General features: G+C 44.5%; 3 protein-coding genes across 3 annotated transcripts; 2 read left to right on the forward strand and 1 right to left on the reverse strand.

Annotated features, from left to right (window-relative positions):
• Window positions 1–13: 13 nt before the first annotated feature.
• CSUI_000533 (gyf domain-containing) lies at window positions 14–2,782 on the forward strand (the record flags this gene model as incomplete). Its single annotated transcript, XM_068060767.1, has 3 exons — window positions 14–542; window positions 1,553–1,966; window positions 2,667–2,782. The coding sequence occupies exons 1-3, from the start codon at window positions 29–31 to the stop codon at window positions 2,780–2,782; spliced, it is 1,044 nt and encodes a 347-aa protein (XP_067927255.1). The 5' UTR covers window positions 14–28.
• Window positions 2,675–5,253, reverse strand: CSUI_000534 (uncharacterized protein; the record flags this gene model as incomplete). The annotated part of the gene is made up of 2 exons (XM_068060768.1): window positions 2,675–3,604; window positions 4,843–5,253. The coding sequence occupies 2 exons, from the start codon at window positions 5,251–5,253 to the stop codon at window positions 2,675–2,677; spliced, it is 1,341 nt and encodes a 446-aa protein (XP_067927256.1).
• A 4,569-nt stretch (window positions 5,254–9,822) lies between these two features.
• On the forward strand, window positions 9,823–13,656 carry CSUI_000535 (metallo-beta-lactamase domain protein; the record flags this gene model as incomplete). The annotated part of the gene is made up of 2 exons (XM_068060769.1): window positions 9,823–11,943; window positions 12,448–13,656. Coding segments are annotated over exons 1-2 (1,935 nt in total), but the record flags the coding sequence as incomplete, so codon positions are not given.
• Window positions 13,657–13,693: the final 37 nt, after the last annotated feature.

Here is a 13,693-nt window from a genome sequence, read left to right on the forward strand (position 1 = left end):
CTCACGCCACTCAACTACGACGAGTTCAATGGTCGATCTTGGATGGACACTTAATCCTTATATGAAGACGGTTCAATTACTTCAAGAACAAAATCTGAATCTAGAGAGAAGTATAGAAGCGATCAAAGCTTACACACCTGATAACCCCGTAGCCCCCCCAGGAGGCGGGAAAGATAATAATGGCAGTGTTAAACAGCAGCAGGGATCATCTTCATCCTCTCGAAGCGGCGGTAGTCAAGCGAGCAGTCGGAAGTTAAGTAATGCTGACGGTATAGCAGGCGAAGGAGATGGAGGGAAAACTTCTGCTTATCAAGGAGGAGGAGGAGGTGTTGATGGACAGAAGAATGTCTCTTTTCATATCCTCGATGAAAGTCTCATACAAAAAGCCGTACCTTCAGAAAAAGATCTCCAAGAATACAATTCGGCTTATATTCGGTGTCTTATCAGCCAGGTTGTATCTGTCGCGGATTCAGCAGACCTCCTATGGAGTCCTTCTGGAGTCGGCCTCCTTGTTATGGCCAATACTACTGTCGATGCTGCTGGTAAGCGACACCGTAGATAGATCGCTAGCTAGATAGATAGTAGACATGGAGGATGTCTACTTGCTGGGATGAGAGAGACGATGTCAGGTGCCTTGTCGGCTGTGAGCCACCACCGAGTAGAGACTAAGGAAAAGTAGACGTCACTCACGGTCCATCGAGTGTCTCATTCATTCAGTGAAATTTCCTCCCACATCAATCGTACACATACACATACCTATACATATACATACTATATACATATGTATGACATCTATATGCATATTTATATATACAAACCATGTACATATTCTATTCATTCATAGATGCTGGGGTGTATGTAGCAGAGAATATCTATACACTAGGTGTAGGCTTGTCTTGTTTGGCATAGGCTAGTGTTGCCGTTTCACTCAGGTGAGTAGAACTTGTGTCTGTCTTTCTTTCTTCTTTCGACACCTCTGGTCTGTGCGTCTACCTACATACATGCATGCCCATGTATATGGACAACATCTGGTATGATGTCTTTATAGAGGTAGATCTCTAGGGACAAAGGTGCTGTATAAAGACTCTCTTCAGAACATCATCGTCATTTCCGTTAGACACATGCATAGATACACTCACTCAACCTGTTCTACTGTGGCTCTATTCACACTGTGGAATTGACGGTTGCTATATGACGGGGTATGTATACGTGTATATCTTGATATATTCATCGTTACATACAGGCAGCTCATTCAGCTGAGTGGTCACGTCATTGCATGCCTCTCGTTGATCTCTCTATTCATCTATCAATCTGTCTTTAATCTATGTGTGTATGTATCTCTCTCTCTCTCTCGGTCTCTACGAAAGGTCATCGAACACCTCCGCTTGGGCGGCGTGTGTTCTAAGGAGAGGCGAGAAAAAAGACTGGTCAAATTGGTCGCCTTTTCTGACCTTTTTTTTCTCCCATCTTCTCTTTCTTTCTCCCATCCCCCCCATCCTTCATAAACGCTTTGTTTCTTCTCTCTCCTTTTCTTCTTTTCTTTGTGTCTTAGGTGAGAACTATGGAGGTGTCGGGGATTGCTGGTACTTCTGTCGAGAACCTCCTCATGAGTGTATAGCTCAGCTAGAGAGAATCCAGCAAGAATTACGTCGCCACCCTTCTATTCTTCTTTCCTCCGGTGATAAGGAGGAGAGCTCTTCTTCTTCTTCGTCGTCTTCGTCTTCTTCGTTTCATGATAAGAATAAAGAAGAAAAGCAAGATGAAAAAGAGAAAAGAGTCCCTAGCGCCAACAGCAGTGCCTCTTCTTCTGTTCTTCATCGAGGTTTATCAAGCATCGATGCTCTCATCACAGCAGCTGGAGATGTCGATTGTTTCGTCAAAAAGCTAAGCAAGAAAGTGGCCCAAGATGCTAGGTGGAGTCCCACCCGTGATGAGTTTATTCTCATTGAAGGAAAATCGCCAAGCGGTAAGATAAGCTAAGACAAGCTCTCTTTTCGAGGAGAAACATGCACAAGGAAGCAGCTGTATAGACAGATACAAACACGAGAAAGAGCGTCGAGAAGAAGAAAAGACAAGAAAAAGCGTGAAAAGGTGAACAGAAAGAAGATAGCAGAAAAGAAGAAAGAGAAGGAGTTCGAGTGAAGAAGAAGAAGAAAGAGAAAGAAAAGGCGTGCTTTCTCTTGTAGACTTCTCTCGCAGTCCAGGATAGGAACAAGGTGTAGTTACACTGCCCCACCGGGAGAGAGCTTCTCGCATAAGATGGAGACTATTTGAGAGATGTTCTGCTTGTTTATTTACGAAGAGAGGACGAAGGAGAGAACCTCGTTCTCTCCCAAAGATACATCGCAGTCGAGAAGGAAGCAAGGAAGGGGTGTCTGTTTTCTCTTCTTCTTAACGTTCCATTCAGTTCTTTCTAGACCTTTATCTAACGCGTGAAAATATGATCTCTTTCCGTTGTTCGTCAGGTGTATGTACACTCACCTACCCCATCGTCGTGAACGCATCCGCCACGTGTACATACACTCCAACTTCATGCTACTCATACACCTCTCTACATCATCTTTTTTCTTACCTCGTTCTGTCTTTCTTTCTCTCTTACTTCTTTCTTTCTGTGTGCTTGTTGTCTGCTATCTTTCTTTGTGTCTTCTTTTTGTATTTTTCTGTAGATATTTATTTACTCGACAAGCAGTGTCGTGTTCGGTTCGTTTTTCCTCGCAAGTATCGCAATACAATTAACTGGGGACCCTTCTTGAGTTCTTCTTCTTTCTTCATAGCCCGATGAGATACGATCTCCACTGTATGTTGAGGAGGAACGACTCATGGCTCTTCTACTATCCCCGTCATTTTCTTCTTGTACTTCATTCTCTCTTCTTTCCTTTTCTTCTCCATCTTCTTGTTCTCTATCATAGAAAGTTTGTCGACCTCCTCTTTCTGATGCCGAGATGATCTTCTCCTTCTTCCTCTGATCCACAGAAGCTCTCCCACCCCTAGGCAATGTGGTATGCTGTCCTTCCTCGTCCTGAAGGGCTCTCGAATCACGACCATGTAACGATGGATGTTTATTCGAAGAGGAAGAAAAAGAAGAAGAATCTTGACCTCCTCTACACTTCTCCCGACCTGCAAATGAACTTTCCTCTTCTTCTCCTCCTGAGACTTGCTGTCTCAAAATGGAGGCTTTCTCTTTATCTGCACTGAGGTGTCCATACATCCCAATAGCTAGCTTCACACGTAGGAGTTGTCCTAGCGCATGCAATTCTCTCAAGCCTTTCCCCTTCATGCAATCGGATGTGAATGATGGAGAAGAAGCAGAAGAAGAGCAAATCTTGGCAAGTTCTTCATGATCTTTATTAAATCCTTCGACTGCCGAATTGAGTTGCGAGCATAACGCTTGGAATTCCTGTACATAAAAGTCACTTCGTAGGTGTTCTCGATGAACCTCCGCTCGACAAACTTTCAACTCCTCATGAGTCTTCTGTAGCTTCTCTTTTTCTTGGCGAAGATCATATCTTAATCTACGATTCTCTTCTTCTAGAAACTGGTTTCTCCCGATCAACTTGCTTAAAGCCCCACGCATCTCTATGACGAGGGCTTGGATTGCTGCAGCCTGTAAAGGAAGAAGAGATCGGAGAACACGAAGAAGAAAAGAAAAGAAAAGAAAAGAAAAGACATAGCCAATGAAGATCTCGCTGAAGAAAGAAAACCTTGTGCATTCTGGACGGAGGGGTGACACAGGTCAAACATTGCTCTCATCAGGCTTAGATCAAGAACGAGAGGAAGAAAGAGATGAAAGAGAAAAAGAGGAAGAGAAACAGCACTACGATCTACAGGGAAAGGAAACTTCGATTCGAAAGGAAAAGAAAAAAATGGAAGAAAAGGAAAAAGAAGAAGAAGAAAGAAGTGGCAACAAAAGCCTTCAAGATGACAAGATAATGTAGAGAAACCCCGCGACGTGAGAGATCCTAGGTTCAATAGAAATGGTGAGTTCCTTAGCTAAGCTAAGAGTGAGAGAGCAAGAGAGACTGCGCTCCCTTCGCCCTGTACGTGTCTACTTTACTCTCTTCACATGCATTTGAAAAGACCAAGGGGTGCATGCGTATCTACACATTCGTGAGATCAGTCAGTGTAGTAGAGAGAATTCTTGGTCTTCTTTCACCAACTAGACTTGAGTCCAAATTGATGTGTATACATACCGACGCCTATCTGTGTGCCCGTCTGAGGAGAAGAGCGTACACCTCTCTATGTTTGCCGACATAGAGAAGAAGATATAGAGAGACGCTTGATAAAGAGCGTCTATTTGCATCTTCATAAACATGTGTGTATTGAGCATACAGCTGAGAGAAGAGGGAAAGAAGAGATTCTCAATCAACAGCAGATCTCTATATTCACGCAGTCATCACCTCTGCTGTAACTACTACTCCCCAATGAAGATAGTTAGACCACGAGGGGTCAGTCAACTGACAGGTAAAACTCAACCTACATACATTCGTACGTAGAAATATACAGATATGCATATATATAGAGAGAGAGAGAGAGAAATGTAGATATGTGTCTATATATTTAGATAGATAGATATAGATATACAGAGAGACAGAATTGCGTGCATACATACGTGTGGGAGTTGCTACTTGTGGGGTTTCCCAAAGACTTGAAGAAGAAGGACGACTGCCAGCCATCGTCAAAGTAGGGAAGAGCCCCTCAAAGACTCTGCAACTCTTTATTACAGAGAGGGGTTGATGCCGGATATACCACGGGTATCTATACATACGAATGTACACATATATATACAGATAGATGATACATAGACATGCTACGAGAAAACAAGGAGTTCAAATGAAGACCTACAGCTGCACTTTTAGCTCGCGGTTCATCGTCTCCATCCGCAATATCTTCATGACCTCTTTCGATCCCCGTTCTTGTCTCAGCCTCCCCCTCTCCTCCTCCTCCTCCTCCTGAAGAATACCGAAGATGAAGATACTGCTGCGGATGCCTCAAGAACTCCTGTGATTTCTCTTCTTTTCTTTTCGCCTGTTTTGATCTCCCTATCACTCCCCCCCCGATACCACCTTGACGCGCCCCTATTCCACCCCCCCCGACTCCCGATTCGATACAAAAGCCTGCTGTTCTCTCTATCCCTTCTATGCCTGCGGGACAGCAATTAATCGCGCAGCTTCGAGAATTCATAAGACTTCCACTAGTACTCGAAGTGGTTGTCCCTCCTTCTCCCCGAGATTCCACCATGACAATTCTCGACATGTTGCAACAGAGGAAAGATGATGAGTTCGTGTTAGTTCATAGAAAGAAAGAAAGAGGAGGATGTCTGTGGGATGTTCTCTGGTTTCGAAGAGAGAAAGGTAAGAGCTTGTGAAGGTAGAAGAGAAATGCTGATAGGCGAGAAGAAAGATAAAAGAGTGATAGAGAGAAGATTATTTAGAGACCTCATAGACAAGACGAACAAGAGGGAGGTCAATGAAGGAAAGGAGACGACAAGATTCTCAGAGGATGACGCTAAACGTAGACCAGGGTGTCTGGTCTGAGGAGAACCTCTGTCTGTAAAAGGAAGAATCCCTCTCGAGAGAGAGAGAGAGGGGAAAAAGGAACGTGCAGTGTGGGTGATAGATCTCTCTCTCTTAGGAGAAGGCCAAGGAAAAGCAAAAGACGCCAAGAAATGATGCGAGGGAGGAAAAAAAGGCGAAAGAAGAAAAAGAAGAAGAGAAGACTCCCGCTGAGAAGGAGAATCTGCTTGGCTCCTGGGTTGTTAAGGAAACAAAACGATTTAGACGTGAAAGAGAAGTAGAGGGAGAGAAGAAGAACACAAGAGAAGAAATAACAAGACCGATATAGACAAACTCCAAGATGAAAAAGTTGTTGAGATGAAGAGGAAGCCTTCCCCTAAGAAAATACGACCGAAGAAAAGAATGATGTTGACCGGTATGGGACCAAATGCAGAGGCGGCGTCAAGAGAAAAGACATACATAGAATAAAGGATTGTATGAAAAACTCACTCAGCATCGATACACATCTGTATACTCGAAGAAAAGAACACGCTCGTCTATCTCTTCTATGGAGAAATCGCATCCTGTTTGGATACCTATAGAACAATTTCTGTTCATACTAGGGCATAAGTCAAAGGGGATCCACACAAATTTTTCTATACCTCATCTTGCCGAGCAAGAGAAGGACTGAGAAGACCAGCAAAACCTGGCAAAGAAAGAAGAGATGGTTACTAGGCAGGCTATCAGCAGATGCGATCTCCTGTGGCGAACTGCTGCTCTAACACAACGAAGACAGACATGATTCTTTCTTTCTTTCCGTGTCGTTACCCGAGGAGAAGAAAACGTGTCGGACAGACACTGGAGACAACCAGAATCTTGAAAACAATCGGTGAGAGAATGAGGAAAAAGAAATCCGCGATCTTCTTCTCAACCACCGGGGGTGCTGCTCGTTGCTGCGATCTCTACTGCGTTATCATGCGGCGGCGCTATCTTACAGAAGGAAGGAAACGATGCAAGATAAACAAGATGAGGCTAGAGCAGTAGAAAGGAAGTTGAAAACAACATAAGGACCTAGGAAGCAGACAGAAAAGCGAAAGGAAAGTCAAAAGGAGATCCTCGAGTATATCTACTAGCTCAACGGCACGCGCTGAAGTCCTCCTTTTGAGCTGTGTAGACACCAACAGTGCGCATGCGGAAAAGACAGAAAAGAAGAAAATCGAAACCTCTTCTTTTGTCGTGTGACGGGGCAGAAGCTGGCATGGGATCAAGAAAAGGAGATTCCTGAGTTCGAAAAACCAAATCAAAGGACGTCCGTCCTTGAAGCCGAGACGCCCGGAAGAAAGCAGTTTTCCAAGCCGAAGGAGTAGATGCATTCACTGTGCTACTCTTCGTCCGTATCTCTTTCTCACCTCCGTCCCTCGCTCGCTTTTTTCACCCCCTGGTGGATATAACAACCTCTAGCAGAAGCAAAGAAAACTAGAAATGGTCTCAACGCCAACAAGAGGAACGTCCCTGTAGAAGCCTTCATGAAAAACAGGACAACATAGAGGAGATCTCTTCTGACGGGACACGGAAAAGGTTGCGTTTGCTTCTCTTGTCTGACCGTGAGATGTCAATCGGCAACATAGCGGTCTTCGATGAGTGTACGGACTAGCAGTTTGTCCAAGTGGTGTGTAATATTGGGTGATGGCAAACACGGAGAAAGAAAAGGGGAAGACAGCAGCAAGAAAGGGACTAAGATTTCAAGAGAATGAATTCGCTGCTCTTATGTGGATTTCGAGCTAGCTTTCGAAAGATAAATCAGAAGTATCCCGCTAAGGAATCGCCGCCTCGCTACACAGAAGGCAACGCGAGGGAGCAAGCTATATCGTGAACTACGGAGACAGCGCTAGCAGATTCCTCGCAACCAACGGCCTATGATGATCTATTGCACGGAAGAAACAAATCACCTTGTGACAAACATTTGTTCGGTTTTGTCTCTCCGACACAAAAAGATGAAAGGGTAAGGATATCGGCTGAGGTGATCTGCGATCTGCCGGTGGCGATGACGTTCTCGCTTGTTGGTGAATAGCAGGAAGCTACGTGCACACCGCGATAGGCTGTTTGCACAGAGTTCTTCGCTCAGATCAGCTTGCTGGATTAGCTATTTTGAGCTCACCTGCTGTCTGCGACTAGAAACGGAGGGAAAAGGACTTGTTGTCTTCCTCTTTCAATTTGACTCTTTTCCAAAAAAGTCTGATTCCCCGAAGATACGGCCCCAGCGCACCCTTCCCATCTGGCTAGGACCTTCGGAATGGTAGCGTCTGGGTTGGATAGGTGTCTTGTCGAAGATTTGGTCCGGCTGGCTTAGACTGTCTTTGGCTACGTCCCCTGCTAGCCCCACCGCTCTGGGGAGCTTCCGCCGAGCAGTGATAAATGATTCATTACAACTTGAGGAAGAGTGATCTCAGATCTTCTCTGGCCTGAGCAGCACACGAGTCGCAGCTTGCTCTGTGACTTTGCTTGAAAAGCACCGCAGCGGACAGAGGAGTGACGAAAAGGGATAGAACTGTAGACGTGCAAGCTTTTCTAGACACGAGAGGACAGAGACTGTGTACAGTCACAAGAGAACGTTACTGCTATGATATTTCCGGTGGAAGCTAGCCGTTTTCTCTCTTTCTTCGGTTCAGTGGTTTGCCCCAGCTCACCTGAACACCCTCCGTCACTGGGTCGTTAAGACGTAGGAAAAAGAAGAGAAGACAGAAACCTAGATACTGATGGACTAGGGCCTGGCGAGAAGAATGATGATAGATGCTTTAGTAAGATGGTAAGCACTGAAAAAAAGAAACAGAGAGGGCTTCATTCGACTCGTTGGAAACATGATGGAAAGTCGGACGCTACAAACACGTATAGGTATCTCGAAGCAGTGGCCCCCCGGAAAGATCCTACCAACCACAAGACCCGATAGCGGGAAGTTCATGTATCCAGCTAATGAGTGTTTGTGGGGCGCCTCAGGAAGAATCCTTGTCTAACCTGGAGTTTCCCATCAAAGTCAAGTATGTAGAAGGGTCCTTGGACTGTGCAGCATTGTCCGAGTATCATCTACTTTCTGTCGTACAATTATGCTGCAAAATGTGTGTACAGATAGATATCTTTAGTCCTTATGAACACTCCTATCGGAATAGCCGGCCGTGGAGACGAGAAATCACAGACGTCTCTCTTCTTTCAGTGTGCAAGACTTGCCAGTGATTGCTCGTACTGTTCCGCGAACAGAGTGACGGCATCTCTCCATCAAATATCACCTCTGGCAAAGTGTAGAAATATCTTTCTTCAGTTTCCCATGTAGAACTGACAGATAACGGCATCATGGCAGAAGAGATGAGTCCTCCTGACTACGGAAAATAAAGGGGGCAAGGAATACAAGGGAACGGAGCATGAGAGAGTGACTCTCGAACCGTCATTTACCACTTCATCGGTCTCAGACAGCAAGTGTTTTCTCGGGGGGCGTATTAGTTGACTGTCTCCTTAGGGCTGGATCACCATTTAGACATAAGGGACTGAGCTATTTCTCATGGCCTTCTAAAAATGGAGTAACGTAGATCTCCTTGAGCCCCTACCGTTCTCAAGCCCTTCTGCGGTCCACATATAGGTGTATAGACACAAACAGGTAAAACCATCAGTGCCACGACGGAGTTTCTCCGTCATAGTGTCCTTCATATACACCTATGCATATGCTGTGCATATATATGTGCGGACTCCTGCAAGATGAAGGAAGGAGTATAACCTCCCGTCTAGTCCTAGGTAGGATGAGGAGATATCTATACGCCGGGGAGTTTCTCGTACTTGAAGGCTCTAGACTTCAAGGAAGGATGATGACGGTAGTGTCAGTCTATCTCCTTGGCTGTGCTTTTCTGTTGTTTCCTTCCACTAAACGTCGTCATCATACAGTCGACTGATTGACACAAGAGGACCTGGGAGACGTTACGGAAGCCACCTGAGATATCAATCGAGGTGAACGGAAGTCTTTCTCTCTCTCTCTCTTCACTCGATACTGATCTATCTACAGATCTCTCTCGTACCTTTACAACTCAAGTGACAAACAACGATCTATTTGAGAAATGCTCTCCACTTTCTAATCAACTGATCATCACTGACAAAAGCGAGCTTTTTCCTTCCGACACTCTTAACATGACAAAATACTTACTCCCTCTCATCCTTTTCTTTCGACGAGCTACACTTCCGTTGTTGGTCTTCATTTGGTACCTGAGAAAGTTCTCCGTGCATGCACAGGAAGAAAAAACCGTATTATTCATCTGTTTTCCGTGCGAGTCAATTGCTCAAACATTAACAACTTCAGTCTTCCCAGACAAAGAAGAAAAGGAAAGACACTCTCACTGACGGTCCTTCCGAAAGTTTTTGCCGGTGTGCGAGGTAACGAGAGATTCTTCTTCTCACGTTTCTTGTCTTTTTGTAGTAGCTTTCTTCATGACCGTCTTCCACTTCTTCTGCAGATTTCCTTACCTTCTCATTGGCCCCTTTGGTCTATATCTTTCCTTCTGTCTCGTCTTTTTGACACTTGGCATGCATGGCAGACATATTTCGTTCTCGTCTTTCTCTCCTTACTAGGTAGTCGCAGTCATCGGTAGACAAACTACACACCTCTTGAAGGAATTTCTTTGTCTCTCGAGCCAATTTTCCCCATGCTTCTGATCAGAAGAGCTCCAGTTGTTCATCTGCAGCTCCAGGAACACTCTTCTGCTTCTTGTTTTTTCCAGTTCCTTTCTTCTTGTCAAGAAAAGACCTCGCGAAAGGATTCTTGAGAGCCTCATTGGAAGAAGATAACGAAGAGAGCATCTTTTGTCCCCCTCTGTCAGCTTGTTTATTCTATCGTGTTGTCTCTCTGTGAACTTCTTCCCTCTGTACGCGATAGAGTCCTTTGGTTCTTCTTCCAAGTTGGGTAGCCAATTCTTCTCTTCAAAACGATAGTGCGCAAACATCAATGTCCACTGTGTCGAAGACCGGGTTCTCCGTCTGACTTTGAAGGAACACCTCCTTTGTTTTATCTTTTACCAGAGCAGATCACACAACTACAGAGTCTGTGTAGAGATCTATCCAGTCCCTCACTATGAGTAGGGTCTCCAGTGAAGTTGGTCTCTCATCTTCTCTCGAGCACCTTGTCTCCTCTTCCTTTCGAGATGATAGGGCGCCCCGTCTGCTACACATCTCTTTCTTCTCTCAGGGCGTTGGTTCTTCCACGGTAATACTGCTGAGTCGATTAGACGCGTTATCAGATAGACAGACAGATTAAAGATAGGTTCATTGATTCAAGAGAGGTAGAGAGATAGATAGATAGAGAGGTAGATAGATACTATGTCTGAATCTGTGTGTGTCTCCTCGTGTAAGATAGTGACGTATAAGATGAAGACGTAAGTTCGTAGGCTCGAGGAGAGGGATGAAGACCGAAGAGTGGTCTTGGTGTAGACGTCGATCTATAAGCCCAGCATATCTTTATTCGCTGGATAGAACATAATACATAGACAAGACAAGAGAGAGTCTATATCTCTCTATATGTATATCTCTATCCTGGATTTGTGTTGATAAGCTTCCTGGATCTTCGCTAGAGTCGATACATCTCCCTGACAAGTCTTCCTCACTAAGTTGATCGATTGGACCTGAAAGAGTCACCCGGCAACAAGTCGACCTATTTGAAAAGCTCCTCTTTCCTTCTCTTTTCTTGACAAAAAACATGTCATCTTCAACAGAGAACCTTTCTTCTTCCTGCTCCTCTTCATTCCCTCTCCCTATTGTCCCTCTATTCTCTTCTATCCATGACACTGAAGACCTTAACCACCCCTCTAAAGACTCCCGCCCTAGTCACCATACAGTTCCTTCTTCTTCTTCTTCCTCTTTTCCTTCTTCATCGTCTTCTTTCTCTTGTAAGAATGACGGTCTCTTGTTCTTAGGGACAGGTGTTTCATGTGCTTTGCCTCAGCTGGGACATGTCCTGCCCATGGGGTCTCCTTCACATCCCTTCTATCCTTATCTTCATGTCCCCTTCGAAGAACTTCCGAGTGTACATACACTTCATGAACTCTCTGCAGCGAACTTGGAAAAGATCAAGAAACAACCGACTACACACACACCACATTCTCAGAAAGAGAATCGAATGACGGGAAAGGATTCTCGTTCCCAAGGAGCTTCTCAAACAAGAGAGGAAAGAATAGGAGGAGGAGGAAAAGGAGTTGCAACAGAAAAGACTCTTGAAGAAGAACAGTTTTCTTACGGATACTGTAAAAAGGAAGATAAACATACGATTGCATGCGTTTCATGTTTTATGAGCTGGAAGAACCCAAGAGACGCGAATCATCGCAATAATGTCTCTGTAGTCCTTCGCTTGAACGGCAAGAACATTCTTATTGACTGTGGGAAAACCTTCAGAGAAGCTTCTCTAGCTTTCTTTCCTCTTCATAATGTAAGGGAACTCAACTCACCAAACCCCTTCTCACACATGCACAGCCTTCACTACGTATCCCTCATCAACATCAAGGTCTCACTCTCTCCTCCCATCTACAGTCATATATATTGCATATATATACATACATATATATGCACTGCCTATATATATATATATATATATGCTATACGCGTACATATATATATATATATGTATATATATATGTATGTACATATACATATGGAATAATTCCTTCTCTCGGTCGAGCACTTGAGAACAGTAGTGTGACTCAGCATGTGTCGTGGATGCATCAGATAGGTACAAAGCCTCTGTAGGTCTGAATATGTATCTGCGTATGTATGAATAGGTATGTATGCCTGTATGCATATGTATATGAACCACAAGGAAGTAGATCGAGTGTGAATCAGGAGTCTTTTCTTGCGAGAAGAGGAGATGTGCCCTTCATTGTTTAATGTTTCCTGGCTCTCTCTTTGTTTCTCTGTCTATTCTTCTGTCGTGAAGATTCCTTCTTTAGATGCCGTCTTTCTTTCACACGATCACCAAGATGCTGTAGGAGGTCTGGATGACCTACGTGATTTCCAATACTTCACACGACCAACTTTACACAAACATCTCCCTGAAGTCCTCCATGCCGCTGTTCCTCTGACAATTTCTTCTTCTTCTTCTGCAGTGAGTGATAGTGATAAGGGGGGTGGTGTACATACACCTCGTCTTGATAAGGACCCCGCAGTCGAGACCCCCTCAGGAGGGAAGAGAAGAAGAAAAGAAGAACACGAGCTCTCTGGAGAGAATGGTATCGATACAAAGACGAGCAGTAGCATCGGTAAACTTGAGATATCGAAGAATAAATCTTCTTCTCTCCTTCTCTCCGTCGATTGTGCGGCACCGGAGGAAGTGTTTGTCGCAGGGGAAACCTTAAGAAAAGACAGAGAGATAAGAAGAGAGCTTGGGTATCGCCCTCAGTCTTTACTTGACTGCTATCTAGGCCCGAAGACTCTTCGATCTCTATGTAGTAAGTTCAGGTATATCATTCATACTTCTTGGAAGATGCAGAGATGGCTTATAGAACATGACGAGGAAGATACGAAAGAAGATTTCTCTTCTTCTTCTTCTTTTGATAGACTACTGTCTCCTGATATGCAGAAAGCGAAAGAAGAGAAAGAAAAGAAAGAAGAGATGCGACGCGGCGAAGAGAAGGACAGGGAGAGGAAGGAGAGTGAGGCCGAGTCGACAACTGCTCCTAGTCACAAGAAGAAGGTGAGAGAAGATACACATGAAGTGAGAGAACATGAAGAAACAGCCAAGGTCCTTATTGTCAACAACGATGAGGAAAATGTACATGAAGAAGTCCTCGAGAGAAATAGAAGCTCTTCTTCCTCTTCTTCTCCGTCTAATTCTTCTTCTTCTACTTCTTCTCGTTTGATTGACTGGAATGAAGCTCCCGTGCTAGAGAGGAAAGTTGCATGTCTTGCTTTTCATCTTATCAATGATGAGGTTGCTCTTCCTACTGCATACTCGACACTTGCCTCTTCTTCTTCTTCTTCTATGGCTGACACTTTTCTCTCTCCTTCTTCTTCCTCTGTTGATCCAAAAGGCAGAGAAGACGAAGAGACGAGATCTGACAAAAATCCTAAAGATGACTTGAGTTTCATGTGGAAGAAATTACCCCCTCCTCAGAAAGACCATGCAGGCTTCTCTCCCATACGCGTCCCAGGTACCTTTTCATCTACTTTTTATCTATCTATCC

Source organism: Cystoisospora suis (genome assembly GCF_002600585.1).
Source record: "Cystoisospora suis strain Wien I chromosome Unknown contig_200, whole genome shotgun sequence".
In the NCBI taxonomy this organism is placed as follows: Eukaryota; Apicomplexa; class Conoidasida; order Eucoccidiorida; family Sarcocystidae; genus Cystoisospora; species Cystoisospora suis.